Source organism: Vombatus ursinus, unplaced genomic scaffold (assembly GCF_900497805.2).
Source record: "Vombatus ursinus unplaced genomic scaffold, bare-nosed wombat genome assembly UNPS02014786.1, whole genome shotgun sequence".
NCBI lineage: Eukaryota > Metazoa > Chordata > Mammalia > Diprotodontia > Vombatidae > Vombatus > Vombatus ursinus.
Window position 1 is genome coordinate 54,665,509 of NW_020954564.1, and position 14,349 is coordinate 54,679,857.

Consider the following 14,349-nt stretch of genomic DNA (forward strand, 5'->3'; position numbering starts at 1 on the left):
AATTTGTTTTGCTTTACTCTATATATTTGTAACAGTTTTGTTTTCCTTGCTTTCCCAATAGGTGGGGAAGGAGGAGGGAGAAAGAGATGAGGACTTGAAAATAAAATTTTAAATAATTTAAAAATCACAAAATTGCTGCTTTTTTGCATGTACTTATAATCAAATAATTAAAAAAAATAAAATTAATGATTTTTGGCCAACTTAACTGGTTGTCAGTCCTGTGTTAAACTGAATTCATTCTCTTATTTCACACATAGAATGAAAGCACAGCCAATACTATTTAACTTATTAGAAAAGAGTAGCTCGTGACGCAGCAAGTTATACTTACTTCAATTATTTTTTTGTGACAGTTAAATTTCAATGCATAATAGAGGGTCTAATAGATAATGTTATATTTCTAACACTAATATTTCAATTTAAAAAATTAGGCTAAAATACTCATGGACACTAAGAAACACATAAAAGTGTATGTTAGAATCTCAGGGCTTTTTTGCAACCATTTTCATGGTCTTTTTGGAAACATTTACTCCTTGTGATTATTATACTTCAATCAAAGTTTCCATTTGACTTCAGTCGAACAGTGACCACAAATGTATTTGAGAATAAGGAATATATCTAAATCTATACCAAAACTTTATCCAAGAGGGATGGCAATAGTAACAACCAATAAAAATCATTTATCAATTTATCTCAGTTACTCTTAATGGTGAAGGCATAGCAACACCTGGTGAGTTATGATTTATATTGACTTTGGAAAGCCATTGTTAATTCACCAAAATGTCCAGTTGAAAGCACTACAGTATAAGCATAGAAATTAGAAAGGATCCTTTGAGTTCTGATGAAATGATATAGGATACCTTTAAAATATTTAACTGAAAAGCTGGAGCTTTCTCTAAAGTGAGAAAGAAGAATGAGAATATTCAAGTGCCTAGGAAGACTTTTATCAATTGATTCAAAGTGAAGTGAGCAAAGCTAGCACCTTATTGTAAAGATAAACAACTTTGAAAGACTTACAAACTTTGATCAACAGAATGATCAAGCACAATTCCAAAGGACTCATGATATAACATGTTATTTACCTTAAGGTTAAGAACTGATGGAGTCAAAAGTGCACATTTAAGTATATTTTCTTTTTTCTTTCCTCTTTCTCATGGCTGATATGGGAATTTGTTTTGCTTGACTTTATATTTTTGAAATGGATTTTGCTTTTCTTGACTTCTCAAGGGCTTGGGAGAAAGGGGGTGGTAGAAGGAAGAGAATTCAAAACTGAAAACAAGACAAAATTGAATTAAAAAAAAAAGAATGATGCAACAAAGTTATAGAACTTCTAGGCTGCTAGGGAACATCGGTGGCGCAATGGATAGAGTGCTGGGCCTGAAGTCAGGAAGACTCATCTTCATAAGTTCAAGACTGTTCTCAGACACTTAGTAGTTGTGTGACCTTGGGCAAGTCACTTAACCCTGTTTGCCTCAATTTCCTTATCTGTAAAATGAGCTGGAGAAGGAAATGGCAAACCACCCCAGTATCTTTACTAAGAAAACCCCAAAAAGGGTCACGAATACAAAAGGGACAACCTTAAAATTTCTCACCTTTTCTAAAGATAATAATCCCTGGTATCTTGTGCTTGTAGTGTATAATGACTATTACAACTCTATAATGGATTAGAAATACTGCTTATATTAGCACTCATAAAATCTCTAGTATTTGGTTTAGGACTATGAATAAAGACCATTCAGCCAGCTGGCTTAGAGAAGAAATGAGAAGAGTAACTGGCTTGAAGTGGGATGGGAATGAAAAAGTAGAGTTTTGAGACAGGGGAAAAAAAAAACAATAGGAGACTTTAGAAGCTCTCTTCTGATGCTTTTGAGTGTTTACCAGCCACCTTCTCAAATTACCTCCTGCCTATATTCCCTAAAGTCACAGGAGGCCCCTCAGGAACTAGAGCAGCAATCAATGTAGAGGCCTACGGCATCCGTTCCCAGCCGTGCTCCAAAAGAGCTATCAACCTCAATGCTCCTGCTAATGAAACCTCTCTGAGGCAGTCATTTTCTCCTCCTAGGGGAATTAAGATATTTTCTTCGGTCATAGATTGGACATCATTGAAATTCCTTAGGGTTTAATACAGATTAGATAAGGAAGTCTGAAGTGCTTTGCAGGAAAAGTGGTGACACCATTTGTGAAGCAGAACTCCAAATAAGAATTGCTATTGTTCTTTTATTGTTGATGTTCAGTGATTTCCAACTCTTCAAGACCCCCTTTGGTGTTTTCTTGGCAAAGACACTTTAGTGGTTTGCCATTTCCTTCTTCAGCTGATTTTTCAGATGAGGAATCGAGGCAAATAGGGTTAAGTGACTAGCCCAGGGTCACACAGCTAGTAAGAGTCTCAGGAAATCTTGAACTCAGGAAAATGCACTATCATGAATTTTTCAACATTTCAACTATGTATTGTGACCTCATTGGAGAGAACTCAAAAGTCATAAAAATCATAAAGTCATAAAAGACATAAAAAGTCCTTTATATAGAATGGTTTTCCGAGGTAGAACACAATTTGCTCTAAGTTAAGAAAAAGACTGCAACAGTTAAGCAAATTTAAAGTCTAAGACAAATTGTATTTCCATAGATTTCTTAACTAATTTACAAATACAGGCACTTAACTCACTTGACTCTAACTTTCCAAGATAAGAAAATTTTAGATCTTTTAGGGGAAAAATTCAATTAAATGCACGGTACCAGAGGCAGCTAGGTGGTGGAGTACACAGAGCACTAGACCTGGAATCAGGAAGACCTGAGTTCAAATCTTGCCTCAGATATTTGCTAGCTGTATGACTCTGGGTGGCTTAATCTTTCTGTGCCTATAAAATGGGGTGGCTAATAGCACCTATCACCCAGGGTCATTGTGAGGATCAAATAAGATAATATATGTTAAGCACTTTGCAAACCTTAATGTGTTACTATGAAGCAGCTGGTGTGCATTGGTTAGAATGCTGGGCCTGGAGTTAGACTTATCTTCCTGAGTTCAGTTCTGGCCTCAGACACTTACTAAATGTGTGACCCCAGGCAAGTCACTTAATCCTTAATCCTCAGTTTCCTCATCTGTAAAATGAGCTGGAGAAGGAAATGACAAACCACTCCAGTATCTTTGCCAAGAAAACCCCAAATGGGGTCATGAGGAGTCAGACATGAATGAACAACACTTACTAGCTGTGTGACCCTGAGCAAGTCACATAATCTGTTTGCCTTAGTTTCCTCAAATGTAAAAAGGGGATAATAATAGCACCGACTTTGCATCGTAGTACAGAAATGCTTATTCTTCTCCTCAACCCCCAAACCCCCAGTAACATGAACCTAGTTCTAGCAATTCCGTTTGTGTGTGTGTGTGTGTATACACACATATATATATTGAATGGTACCGCTTACTCTGCAGTGAGTACATTAATGTGTATAGCATGAATAATAGCCAAAGTTTTCATGCAAAAGGAAAGTAGAATAAATTACGCATTTGGTATATTTATTTGGGTTTACATTCCTTATATTGTTTTTGTTGTGAATTTGAGATTTTTTAAAAACTAACATGATGAAAATAACTTAGGCATTTGAGATGTCTTCTAAATAAAAAATACTAAAACTCTGAAAAATGAAAACTCTCAGCTAACAACAAGTGGACTGGTGAATCTAATAACTGACCAACTCATTATTCCTTTTGATTAGTGGTGTCTTATGACTCCTCTCAGAAGCGATGTAAGTTGAATTCTTGCCTGTCAAGGTTGTGATTGGACATTGTGGACATAAAATATACCTTGATTTCCTGCAGTTTCCATCAAAGTCAGAGGCCCTGGCATCCCCTTAAGCAAACTAAAATATTACTGGTCTCACTAAGCATTTTGCTGCTAAGGATTACAGGATTAGGATTTAGAAAAGGATTTTCCCTCCTCCCCTTCCCCTTGTGTGGACAGCAGCTCTAGTCTAGCTGTGGAACAAAGACAAACTAGAGTGAAGGAAGGAGAAAGTGTCAATTTTAATCATGTTTTGCTCACCACCAAAGTCTATTAAAATTACTGTCCATTTTCTCCTTCCTAGGTGAAAGAGGTTTATTTCTCTGATCTTCAATATTAACGTGCAGCTTAACCAATCTACATTAAAGGGCACACTCAACTGGAATAGGTTATCTGTACTTTAAGGGAGAACAATCTTGTGAGACCGTGGAAACAAAACTTTTTCTACTGATCTAGTTTGGCTTTTTTTGTGACTAAAGAGTAACCTGGCCAGAGTACAATCAATCAGGCACCATTTACTGTGGTTCACTATTTGCATATTCTCCTAAACTCAGGCCTGAAGGATTAAACTAAAAATTACTTATTTGCTATTTACTATTTCTTTCAGAAAAAAAAGAAAAGGAAATGCTTTACAAAACGACCCATTGTAATTTTTCCCCAAATTATACTCGGGGGTGTCAAATTCAGACACTTTGTAAACATGAACCAGCAGCACATAATAACCTATTAAAGAGAGGTAATTTGGGGTCGTTGTGATAGGTCTCTATTAATAGCAGGTAAATCTCTTCTAGCCTTTAGCTATAATACTCAGATAATTTGTGCAAAATTAACTCTTCCAGGTCCAGAAAGCAAACATTGCTTCGTGGAGTCTTAAGTGTACTTAAAAAAACACACACAGATTCATTGTAGAACACATCCACATCCCTTACATTAAAACACACAAAAACCCAACCACTTTGGTCTTTCAATGGAATTGAAGTTTTGATGGGGGGGGCAGGGGAAGTGTTCATCAGTCAGTCTGTGATTAAGTTCCCTATTTCCATTAGGACAATTTCACCACACACACTGCCAAGATAACAGCTAGGATGAGCACAGCACTGAAAACAATCGCAGCCAGAAGTTTGCTAATGTCACAAAAGCCTTTTCTCTCTTCTATGGAGACGAAACCGCCTGAGGAAGCTCCTGCACTGGTGGTGGATTTGAGCTCTGCCCCGGGATCCTGTTTGGCCTCCACGGTCCACTGAGGCACGTTCACTTTCATCTCCATCTCATACATCATCTCTCCCACCTTGTGGATCTCTTGCTCCAGGTCCTTCAGATCCACTTCATCGATGTTGCGTTCGGCCTCATACTTCATGTTCTGGACGCTCATGGCTCGTGCAGCCACGCCCGCGGTGCCTCCGGACATGCCCGTCTGGATGAGGTGCTTCTTGGGAACGTTCAGGGGGAATTCCAGCCCCAGCTCCAGGGCCCTCTTCATGTCGGTCTCGAGGATCTCCAGGCATGTGGAGAAAATCACCCAGAGGCGCTCGAACTCTGCCTTGTCCTCCTTGCTGACGTTTTTGTCCTTCAGGGCCGCGGTGAGCTTGTTCCTGTTGGCCACTGCCAAATCGTGCGCTTTCTGCCGCGTCTGCTTCAGCTCCTCGCGCAGGTTCTGCGAGTCCGCGGTGCCGCCCACGCTGAGGACCATGTGCCGGTAGCAAGCTGTCACCCTGTTCAAGGCGTCCAGGAGCGCTTTGCACTCTTCTTTCGCCATACCTCCAACGGGGAGATTGCTGCTCCTCCTCCCTGTTGTTGCTGCGGCTCCTAGGGTCTTAAGCGCCGGCGCTTGACACGGTCTTTTCCCACTCACGCGCTTGGAGAGACAAGGACCCGAAGGCACCGGCCGCCGCCCTCGGACGTGGTCCGAGCCGAGCTCTTCTTCATCGTTCCCCTCTTCTCTCCATGCAGGTGCCCGGCTCTCGGTGACCCGGGGTTAGAGGGGCCAAGGCTAGCCCAGTGCGGCGCCCGGGGCTGTCCCGCACTGAGTTCATCTCCTGCTGGACCCTGCGTCCGGTCTAGCCAAAGCCCAGCATTCCCCCTTTTCCTTTTCCTTTTTTTTTAATCTTTGTGTTTCTCGCCCGCTACTCACCCGAGTCAAGAGCACGGGACCGGAGCATCCATCGCTCCCGCACCAGGCAGAGCCCTGACCCCGCCGGGGTCCCGCGGCGTTAGTCCTATAATCTGATAGTTGGTTTCTTTAGCTCCCGGTGCCCGGGGCTCTCCCGCTCTACAGTCTGGGGTGGGCGGGCAGGTCACATGCCTCCTCCTCCGCCCCTCTCTGGTTGACTGGGCGGGGTGGGGGGGTGGGGGGAGATGCTCATTGAAAGACTGCGGATGCCTTATATCCCAGTCTGAAAGCGGAGAGGAAGATGGGACAGGGCGTGGCATGGTTAGAGGAGTTCTGGGGTGTCCCGTGCTAGGAGGCGGTGGAGGAATCTCACATAATGTCAGAGAATGGCCTTGAAGTGGGTTCCTATCGGCGCCCCGACGCCGAGTGACCCTAGAAAAATCAATTCCGCTCTTTGAGCCTCAGTTTCCTCATTTTGTTAGGGACATTGTGCCTAATTTAAAACCTTACGGTGCAGTGAAAACGAGAGCTATTGTGAATGAAGACATGGGTTCAAATTGTGCCTAGCACTTGCTGTGTGATTGTACACGAGTCATATCTGAACATCAATTTCCTCAACTGTAAAATGGGCATCATACCCGTAGCACCAACTACATAAGGCTTTTGAGAGACCAATGAGAAAATATATAAACCTGTTGCAAACTTCCAGAATCCGACCTCCAACCAGGTTCCTTCCTCCCATTGTATCTTGCATTTAGCTACTTTATATATCTATGTATGAATTTTATATTTATGCTGCATATCTTTTTATATGTACGTGTCCTCCCTATTAGAATGTAAACTTTCGAGCAGGGAATGACTCGTTCTTTGTATTTGTATCCCATCGCATAGGCACATAGTAGACGCTTACGAAATACTTGTTTCATCTAACTTCTTCATTTTGTGGTTGAGGAAACAGAGTCCCTGTGAGGAGAAATAATTTGGGCAAGATCTCAAAGCGCATTATAGTCAGAGGAGGCACTAGAAACTAGTTCTCCAAATCCCCAGCTCTTGTTATCCCATGGGTGACGTAGGTGGAGAATCGCATTATCCCACCCTCAGAGACACTAGAAACCTCACGAGGGTGCCAACTCAGGCTTTTATCGAAAGTTACCATACCCCGGCAGGCCGACGCCGCGAGCCTGCCTCTTGCAGCCACAAGTGTCGAACTCGCACTCAGATCCCTCCTCCCTCCCTCTAACCGGATGGCCCTGCGCATGCTCAAGGGCGGCGGAGGGCTCTCGTAGGAAGCTGTTTCCTCGCTTTGAGAGCTCCGCCTTTCGAACCAGCTAGTCTTTGGCGATTGCTCTGCCTGTGCGTCAGTCTTCGCGGCGGCGGTGACTGATTGGTCGGTCTGCAGCTGCGGGGCTGAGAGCCCTCCGGGGCCAGGGGGAGGGGCTGGGAGGGGCGGGGAAGCCTCTGCGTTGGCGGTGCAGATGTTGCCGCCTCCGGCTCAGCGTCCGCGGAGGTGGGCAGGAAGTGAAACCATGGTACTTACCTGAGTAAGTGGCTCCCCACGAGTTCCCGGGCCTGGGGTCCGGCTCACCTGGCCTGGGAGGATGGGGGCGGTGGGCGCCTGGACGGGCCCGGGCTGCGGAGAGCCGGAGGAACCCCCTCGGTGACCGCCGCCCCGCGTCCTCAGGTGTCTCTGCCCACCTCGTTCCGGCTCCGCCGAGGCCTCGCCGGGGGATGGGGTCGGGGAAAGCGCCCGGGCCCGGCCGGCGGAGGGCCCTGTCCTGTCAGTCCCGGGAGGGTGCCCACGCCCTCCCCGGCTGTGCGGGGTGCGGGGCGCGGGGCCTCGGGGCTTGTCCCACCCGATCCGCCTCCCCCCGCTCTCCCAGGCCGGCCCCTGCTCCCTCCCCAGCTCCCCAGTCCAAGAGTGCAACTTTTCCTCTTTTTGGCAGAGTGCTCAGTAGGTCTCCGGGCCAGGGTCCCGGGTGTCGGTGCATTGCAGGGAAGGAGTCCCTGGAGAGGAGCCGGGCTCTTCACCCAGGGGGGCTTCATAGGTCGGCTTCGATGTCAGTTATCATTCTTGACTTTTCGGGCTTGTAGCTGCCCTGCAGCGGGGCACTTCTTTGTGTGTTTGGGAAACCAAAGTCAGGGTTCATTTCCCACATCTTGCACTTAGGACTGTCACCTTTGCCACGGTGGTACCTGTCCTGTGAGCTGTATGGTATTTGAATCTATTTAATAGGTTTTGCTTGTCAGTGTAGGTAGGTGTAACCTTGCTGTTTAATGATACACTCTTGGCGTTGATGACCATGCTCTTTGGTTTTAGGGCAGTGGCTGAGGTTTCATTTTCTCAGAGTTACAGCTACCCAGCTAGGCAGCGGGGGTCTTCTCTTTTAAATTAAACTTATCCTTATTTCAGCCTGCTGCGACATCTGAAGGCAGTTTTCTCATTTCCCTCTTCCTTCCTTCTCTCTCTCTAAGTTCCTTTTTTTGCTTCTTTTCTCTTTTTTGCATCTCTGAATTAAAAACTCTCGGGCAGTTAGAGGACAAGTAAGTGTGTCATTTTAGCCGCTGGCAGCCGACGTATAAATAAATACGTTGTTTGTCTCCATTATTCTGGATAGTGCCATAATGGGTTTGGCTTTGTAAGTACAATCTGGAATGTAAATGCTTCTTAATTAATAGCTTGAAAATATTCCTGGAGTGAGGAGTAGATAGATGCTCTTCAGACAAAAACAAGAAATTGGATGTATTAAATAATACACTTATCTTAAAATAGCTTAATGACTTTTAAAGGTATTACTGTGTTTCTGAGGCCTTCATAGAAAAGGTCCAATATCAGTTTAAAATAATAATATATTGTAGCAAGGCAGTGATATTATTCCCCTTAAGAAATAACAAGTTTACCAGAGTTTAAGGCCTGCAATGCATTTTTCTTGCATTAACCCCATTGAGATTGGTAATATTTCCATTATACAAATGAGGAAACTAAGGTTTATACTTATCGTTGGTCACATAACTAGAATCTTTTATCTATAACTGAAAGGGACATTAGATGCCATCTAGTCCAACCCTTTTATTTTACAGATGAGGAAACTGAGCCCCAGAAAGGTTAAGTGATTGACCTAGGTGATTTGTCCATCATGAAGAGGCAGGATTCAAACCAGACCCTTAAATCTGACTTTCTTTAAATGATGCCATTGTGTGTAAGGTAAAAAAGCAATATTACTTTGTACTATTGCTTTTGTACTTTTTGTTTGACAAAATGTTCCCAGGATAGGAGCAGATACTGGGTTTTGGGAATGATGTTAATTTACTGTTTTAACACTTGCACTCTGTTTTTAGACTGCTTTGTGATCTTTTATTGATCTCTGTAAAATAGGTCAGTGATTAATAATCAGACAAAAGTTCAATTCATACAGTACAAGTATTTATTATTGAGCTACTTTATGTTAACTCTGTCAGTTTACAGAGATCACATTGATATGTAAATTAAGATGTTGACATTCTGGCTTTATTCATTCTGTGCTTATGTCCTTTTATGAGAAAAGGATAATGACAAGTGGTATCTAATGAATTATGGTTTAGATCCAGACTCTTGCCTACAATAAGGTTAGAGGCAGATGGATTTGGTGACATCTACTACCTGGGACAAAATGTAATGGATTAAAGTGAGGTCAAAAAGTCATAAAATGTTGATGCTAAATGGCACTTTTAGAGCTGTCTAGTTCAACATCCTCATTTTACAGATGAGAAAACAGGTCTGGAGAGGGATTGCCACAGTTAACTCAGTTAATTGGTAGGGTAGATTGAAGAACCTCTGACTCTCCACTGTCTCTTTTGTACCTTTTGATCATCTAGCCTATTCCTCTCATTTTACAGATTAGGAATTAGGCCCAAAGTCAGATAGCAAGTTAGTAGCAGAGACAGAATCCAGGTCTCTAACTGCTAGTTGATTTATTCATTTATTCAACAAATATTTATTGAAATTTTTTTCCCTTGCACTACACTGACTCACATTGTTTGGTACAAGTGTTCTGTGGTTCTTTATTTGGGATGTGCATGTGTGTATATATACTTGTTCCCAACTGGTTCTAAGTTAACTAGAGGGTAGACACCACATTCCCCTTTTCTTTGCACCTCTTTCCTTCCTCTTCTTCCAATAAGGCCCTTAGTAAATATTAGGTACCATGATCTTGACAGTTTTAGGTTTGAAGACTTCAGTTGTCTGGGTCCAAAACAAGATAGTACTAGTGAGTGGAAAGTTTTGAAATTTTGAACCTCAGATTAATGAGAGTTAAGAGATCAGTGTTAAATGTGAATAGAACATTTTACTTTTTCCCTTCTTCCTGTGCAGCCCCTCCTGCCTCCAACTGTCTCACACACTGACCAAAGGTTTTTTGGAAGATGTTGCTCATCATCTAAAAAAAAAAACCAAAAACAACCTGCTAAGAAAATGAACGATCTTTCTCTTTGATAAGTGTCCGTACTCAAGATGTCATCAAAGACTAAGAAAATACCACTAATACTTATTATTTTATCTACTACGTGAATACTATATGAAGATATACTGTACAAGAAAACTGTTCATTCTGTCAGCATTCTTTGTCAAAATGTATAGTGATTCAACTTGTAATTTGTAATTTGTTCTCAAACGCGACACATGTAATATGTACCAGGCTGGATGTTTTTGTTTGTTTTTAGTTTGGAAGAACCAGAACTATGACATGTTACAATGCTTAGTATTTCTGCATTTGGTTTGGTTTACAGTGATCCTGATGGAAACTTAGATGACTAATATTTGGTTAGATACCTAATATTGGTCTAAGGCTCTAATAACTATCTTTCCTATATTTAGTCTTTTCTGTGGAAATTGTCATTAACATCATCCAAATTCAGGAACTGAAAAATGTATTTAAAGATTTTTCTTAAAATGGTGGATGAGTTCTTCATCATCATCTATACAAATATGACTTTAACATGTAATTTTTAACATGAAATTAAATTTATGTTAATATGGTTGACAGGACATTCTTGCGTGTTCTAAACATGATTCTATGTATGATCACATGATAGCCATGTATCTTAAAATCAACCATATAGTATACATTATGACATGTAATTACTTGAAAGTATTTGATTTTCTTGTTCTTTTTTTTTTCTTTTTTTGGTGAGGCAGTCTGGGTTAAGTGACTTGCCCAGGTACACACAGCTAGTAAGTGTCAAGTGTCTGAGGCCGGATTTGAACTCGGGTCCTCCTGCCTCCAAGGCCAGAGCTGTATCCACTGTGCCACCTAGCTGCCCCAGAAGTATTTGATTTTTAACATTGAATTAGGCATAGGAATAGTCATTGCTATCCTCAACTACTGCATTATGCTCTTAGAATCCATTTAATTAATACTGAGTCAGCTAATATTTAGGTGATTGCAAGTGGCAAAGTGCTCATGTGTCCAGGTCCACAAGGTAATAATGAATAACCCATGAAGCAGTTGTGTGCTCAGTTTGACACCAGAAGATGTTACAGTAGTTGTCAGCAACAAAGAATTACTTCTTAATGAAATCTGCTTGCATTTAGTTTCTATAGTTCCTTAGTTCTAAGAATACCAAGATAATTAATAGATAATAATTCCTGTAATACTTAATCTTTGGATGTTCCACAGCCTTCCCCAGCAGTATATTCCAAATGTCATCCACATCCTGAAGTTTTTTTTTAAATTGTAGCAGGTCATACATAGATAAATTTATTTTTGTCCTGCTGTGACCTAAGTCTAAATTGAAGTATTTCTTTTAGATAAATTGTAATGTTCAATGGCTAATGTTTAGATAGGCATTTTAATGAACTGTATTCAGGATTTATCAATACATTTGAATAGACAGGAAATAAAGAGTTTGAGGAAGTATCATAAGCTTGATTCTGAGGCACAATATAATAGCGTGAGGGACTTCATTTACCCAAATACTTCCCAGAATACTTGGAATAGTTAATAATTTTTTGACTTGCCTTAAAGATAATTTCATTCATCAAAAGTTGGAGTAACCAACAGTAAGAAATTCTGCTTTAGATCTGATTCTCATCAACAAGGAACTGGATGCTTTGGTGAAAGGATCATTGTGGATAGTGACCTTGTGGGGAAGTTACTTCCGTCTTACAAATTCTGATAAGAGGAGAAGGCTGGGTCTGACATGATCTCTGGATATTTGGGAGAGCAGATTTAAAAGGGCTCAGACAGAGGAGAGAGGTAGGATCCTATGGCCCAAAATTCTGCAAGGGAAGCTAACCAATGAGGCATAGGAAGCTTAAGAATGACATTCTAAAGATATTCAATGAAATGATTCCAGTGAGGAAGAAAAGGAAAATTCTCTTAGAGATTATTGTGGAGAGACCACTGTACTGGGAAGGAAACACAACATAGTGGAAAGAATATTGAACTTAGAGTAAAAAACCCTGAGTTTGAGTCCCATCTCTGTCACCTTTGTTACTTTGGGCAAGTTACTTAACCTCTGCTCTGGACCTCAGTTTCCATCTCAAATGAGGGGCTGGAGTGGGTGGCCTCCAGGATCCCTTCCAGTTTCAAGTCTGTGATCCTGTGGCATGTGTAGGTGAATGGGAAACTCATCAAGCTAGGATTTTTGCTGTTGTGTGTGTGTGCTCACATGCACATGCATGTATGCATGCACATGTACTGAAGTACACAAAAGTATCAAGAGATCCTGGTCAACTTGATAAAGTTAAAAGTATGAGGCTTTTGGGAAGATTGCTTTTAGGGAATATCTTTTGCCAGAATAATTGTTGATTTAGACATTGAAGATAAATATCTTATTCAGGGATAATTTGATTAGGTATTTTAAATCTGTGAAGGATAGGCCTAAAGGGAACAAACAAACCTGCTAGAGTTCAGAGGGCATTGAGCTCTAATGAGACCACAGATAAGAGAACTGAGATCTGACTTTCAGCCTTTGGAGGTGGTTGGCAGTCGGTAGTGCCGTTAGCAGAAACCCATGTATCCGAATGCTCGCCACCTTTCCTCCAGCTGTGGAGAGGCTCCAGGCTGTGGCAGAGCTTCTCAATCACATGTCCTCAGGAAAGGAGAAAGCTCCATGACCCAAGCAAATTGGGGAACTGGACAGGGCATCCAAAATGTTATTGAAGTTGAAACCATAGCCCCAGAAAGGGGGAGTTTTCGACAGAACAAAGTTCCTGAACATTGAGAGTTGATGAAAACCTCCTGTCTCTCTAGAAGTTTCTTAGAGAGAAGTGGAACAACTTGTTGATGGTGGAGAGGGTGAAGCAGCAAAAGACAGAGCTATGTGGAGGAATAAGCTTGGACTTTATCTTTTTCTAACTTCTGATGATAGAACAATGGTAACTTCAGGAGAGAGGAGATTAATTGAATGATTGACATTGGATGCCAAAGTATAGAGAGTTAAGAAGAGACTTAAAGGAAAGGAAGTGAAGATATTGATTGTAGATAGCCTTCTCAGGGAGCTTAGCCACAAAAGTAGAAGAGTAGTACGGGAGGGGGTTGGGGTTTGGCAATTCATAAGCAATAATAGAACAGAGGAACAATAAATTCAACAGTAGAGGACCATATGGAGTAGAATTAATTAACTATAAGGCAAAAACTAGGAAAGGAAGGAAGTAAAGCCTAAACAGGGCTGATGGCCTGAGAAAGAATATTGAGTATAGGAGGCACTGGAGGTCATAGTGAGGTTGAAGACTAGGTTAAGGAGAAATGAGGCATAGAGAGAAAATTATGGGAGGCTGTGATTTCAGAATTCTCCATCATGGAATTAGAACACTTACGGGCAATAGTGAAATTAAGGATGTGACTCCCTGTATTTAGCTATAATGTGGTGAAGGAAGAGGTCATAAGAGCTGAGAAGACTGAGGAACAGGGTTAAGGATGTTTGATGTAATATTAGCATGTTTGTTGAAGTCTTCTTGTATGAGGGCAGGAGTTGGAGTAGAGAGAAGGCTGTGTACTCCTTGTAAAAGGAGGGAGAATGACATGGATGGATAGAGTAAACTTTGGAGTGGTTCCTGAATGATGGTGGCAGGGAGAGGGTTTGGCAATTGGAATGGAGAGCAATGTGTAATGAGTGTTTTTTAGAAAATAGATTTTTATTGATGTCTTTTGTAGTGAGTGTTTTTTAGAAAATAGATTTTTATTGATATCTTTTGTTATTATGTTACCTAGATTTCCTTTCACATTTCTTCCCTAACTCCTTGCTAGAAAGCCTTCCCTTATAACAAAGATTTTTTTGAATAAAAAAAGAGGAAGAGAAAAATTCAGCAAAACCAATCATTACATTAAAAAAAAATCTGACAATATAGACTATGTTTCATATCCATGTACTCTTGATCTCTGTAACGTAGTTGAATGAGATGTTTCCTCATATTTCTTTTTTGTGGCCTTATTCTTTATAATTTTAGAGCCTTGATTTTTTATTGTTTTATGGTTCTTCTTTCCATTT

General features: G+C 41.3%; 2 protein-coding genes across 2 annotated transcripts in view; one reads left to right on the forward strand and one right to left on the reverse strand.

The window, feature by feature from the left end:
• Positions 1–3,594: 3,594 nt before the first annotated feature.
• LOC114047319 (regulator of G-protein signaling 9-binding protein) lies at positions 3,595–5,948 on the reverse strand. The gene has a single exon (XM_027868097.1). The coding sequence runs from the start codon at positions 5,527–5,529 to the stop codon at positions 4,816–4,818; it is 714 nt and encodes a 237-aa protein (XP_027723898.1). The 5' UTR covers positions 5,530–5,948; the 3' UTR covers positions 3,595–4,815.
• Positions 5,949–7,338: 1,390 nt separating this feature from the next.
• LOC114047301 (ankyrin repeat domain-containing protein 27-like) overlaps positions 7,339–14,349 on the forward strand; it is a 92,973-nt gene continuing 85,962 nt past the window's right edge. The window contains 1 exon segment of the mRNA XM_027868070.1: positions 7,339–7,424. The gene's annotated coding sequence lies outside the window, so the exon portion shown is untranslated.

What these genes read in the sequence shown, in the direction of transcription:
- LOC114047319 (XM_027868097.1), bottom strand. Translation starts at nt 5,529, where the DNA reads ATGGCGAAAGAAGAGTGCAAAGCGCTCCTGGACGCCTTGAACAGGGTG.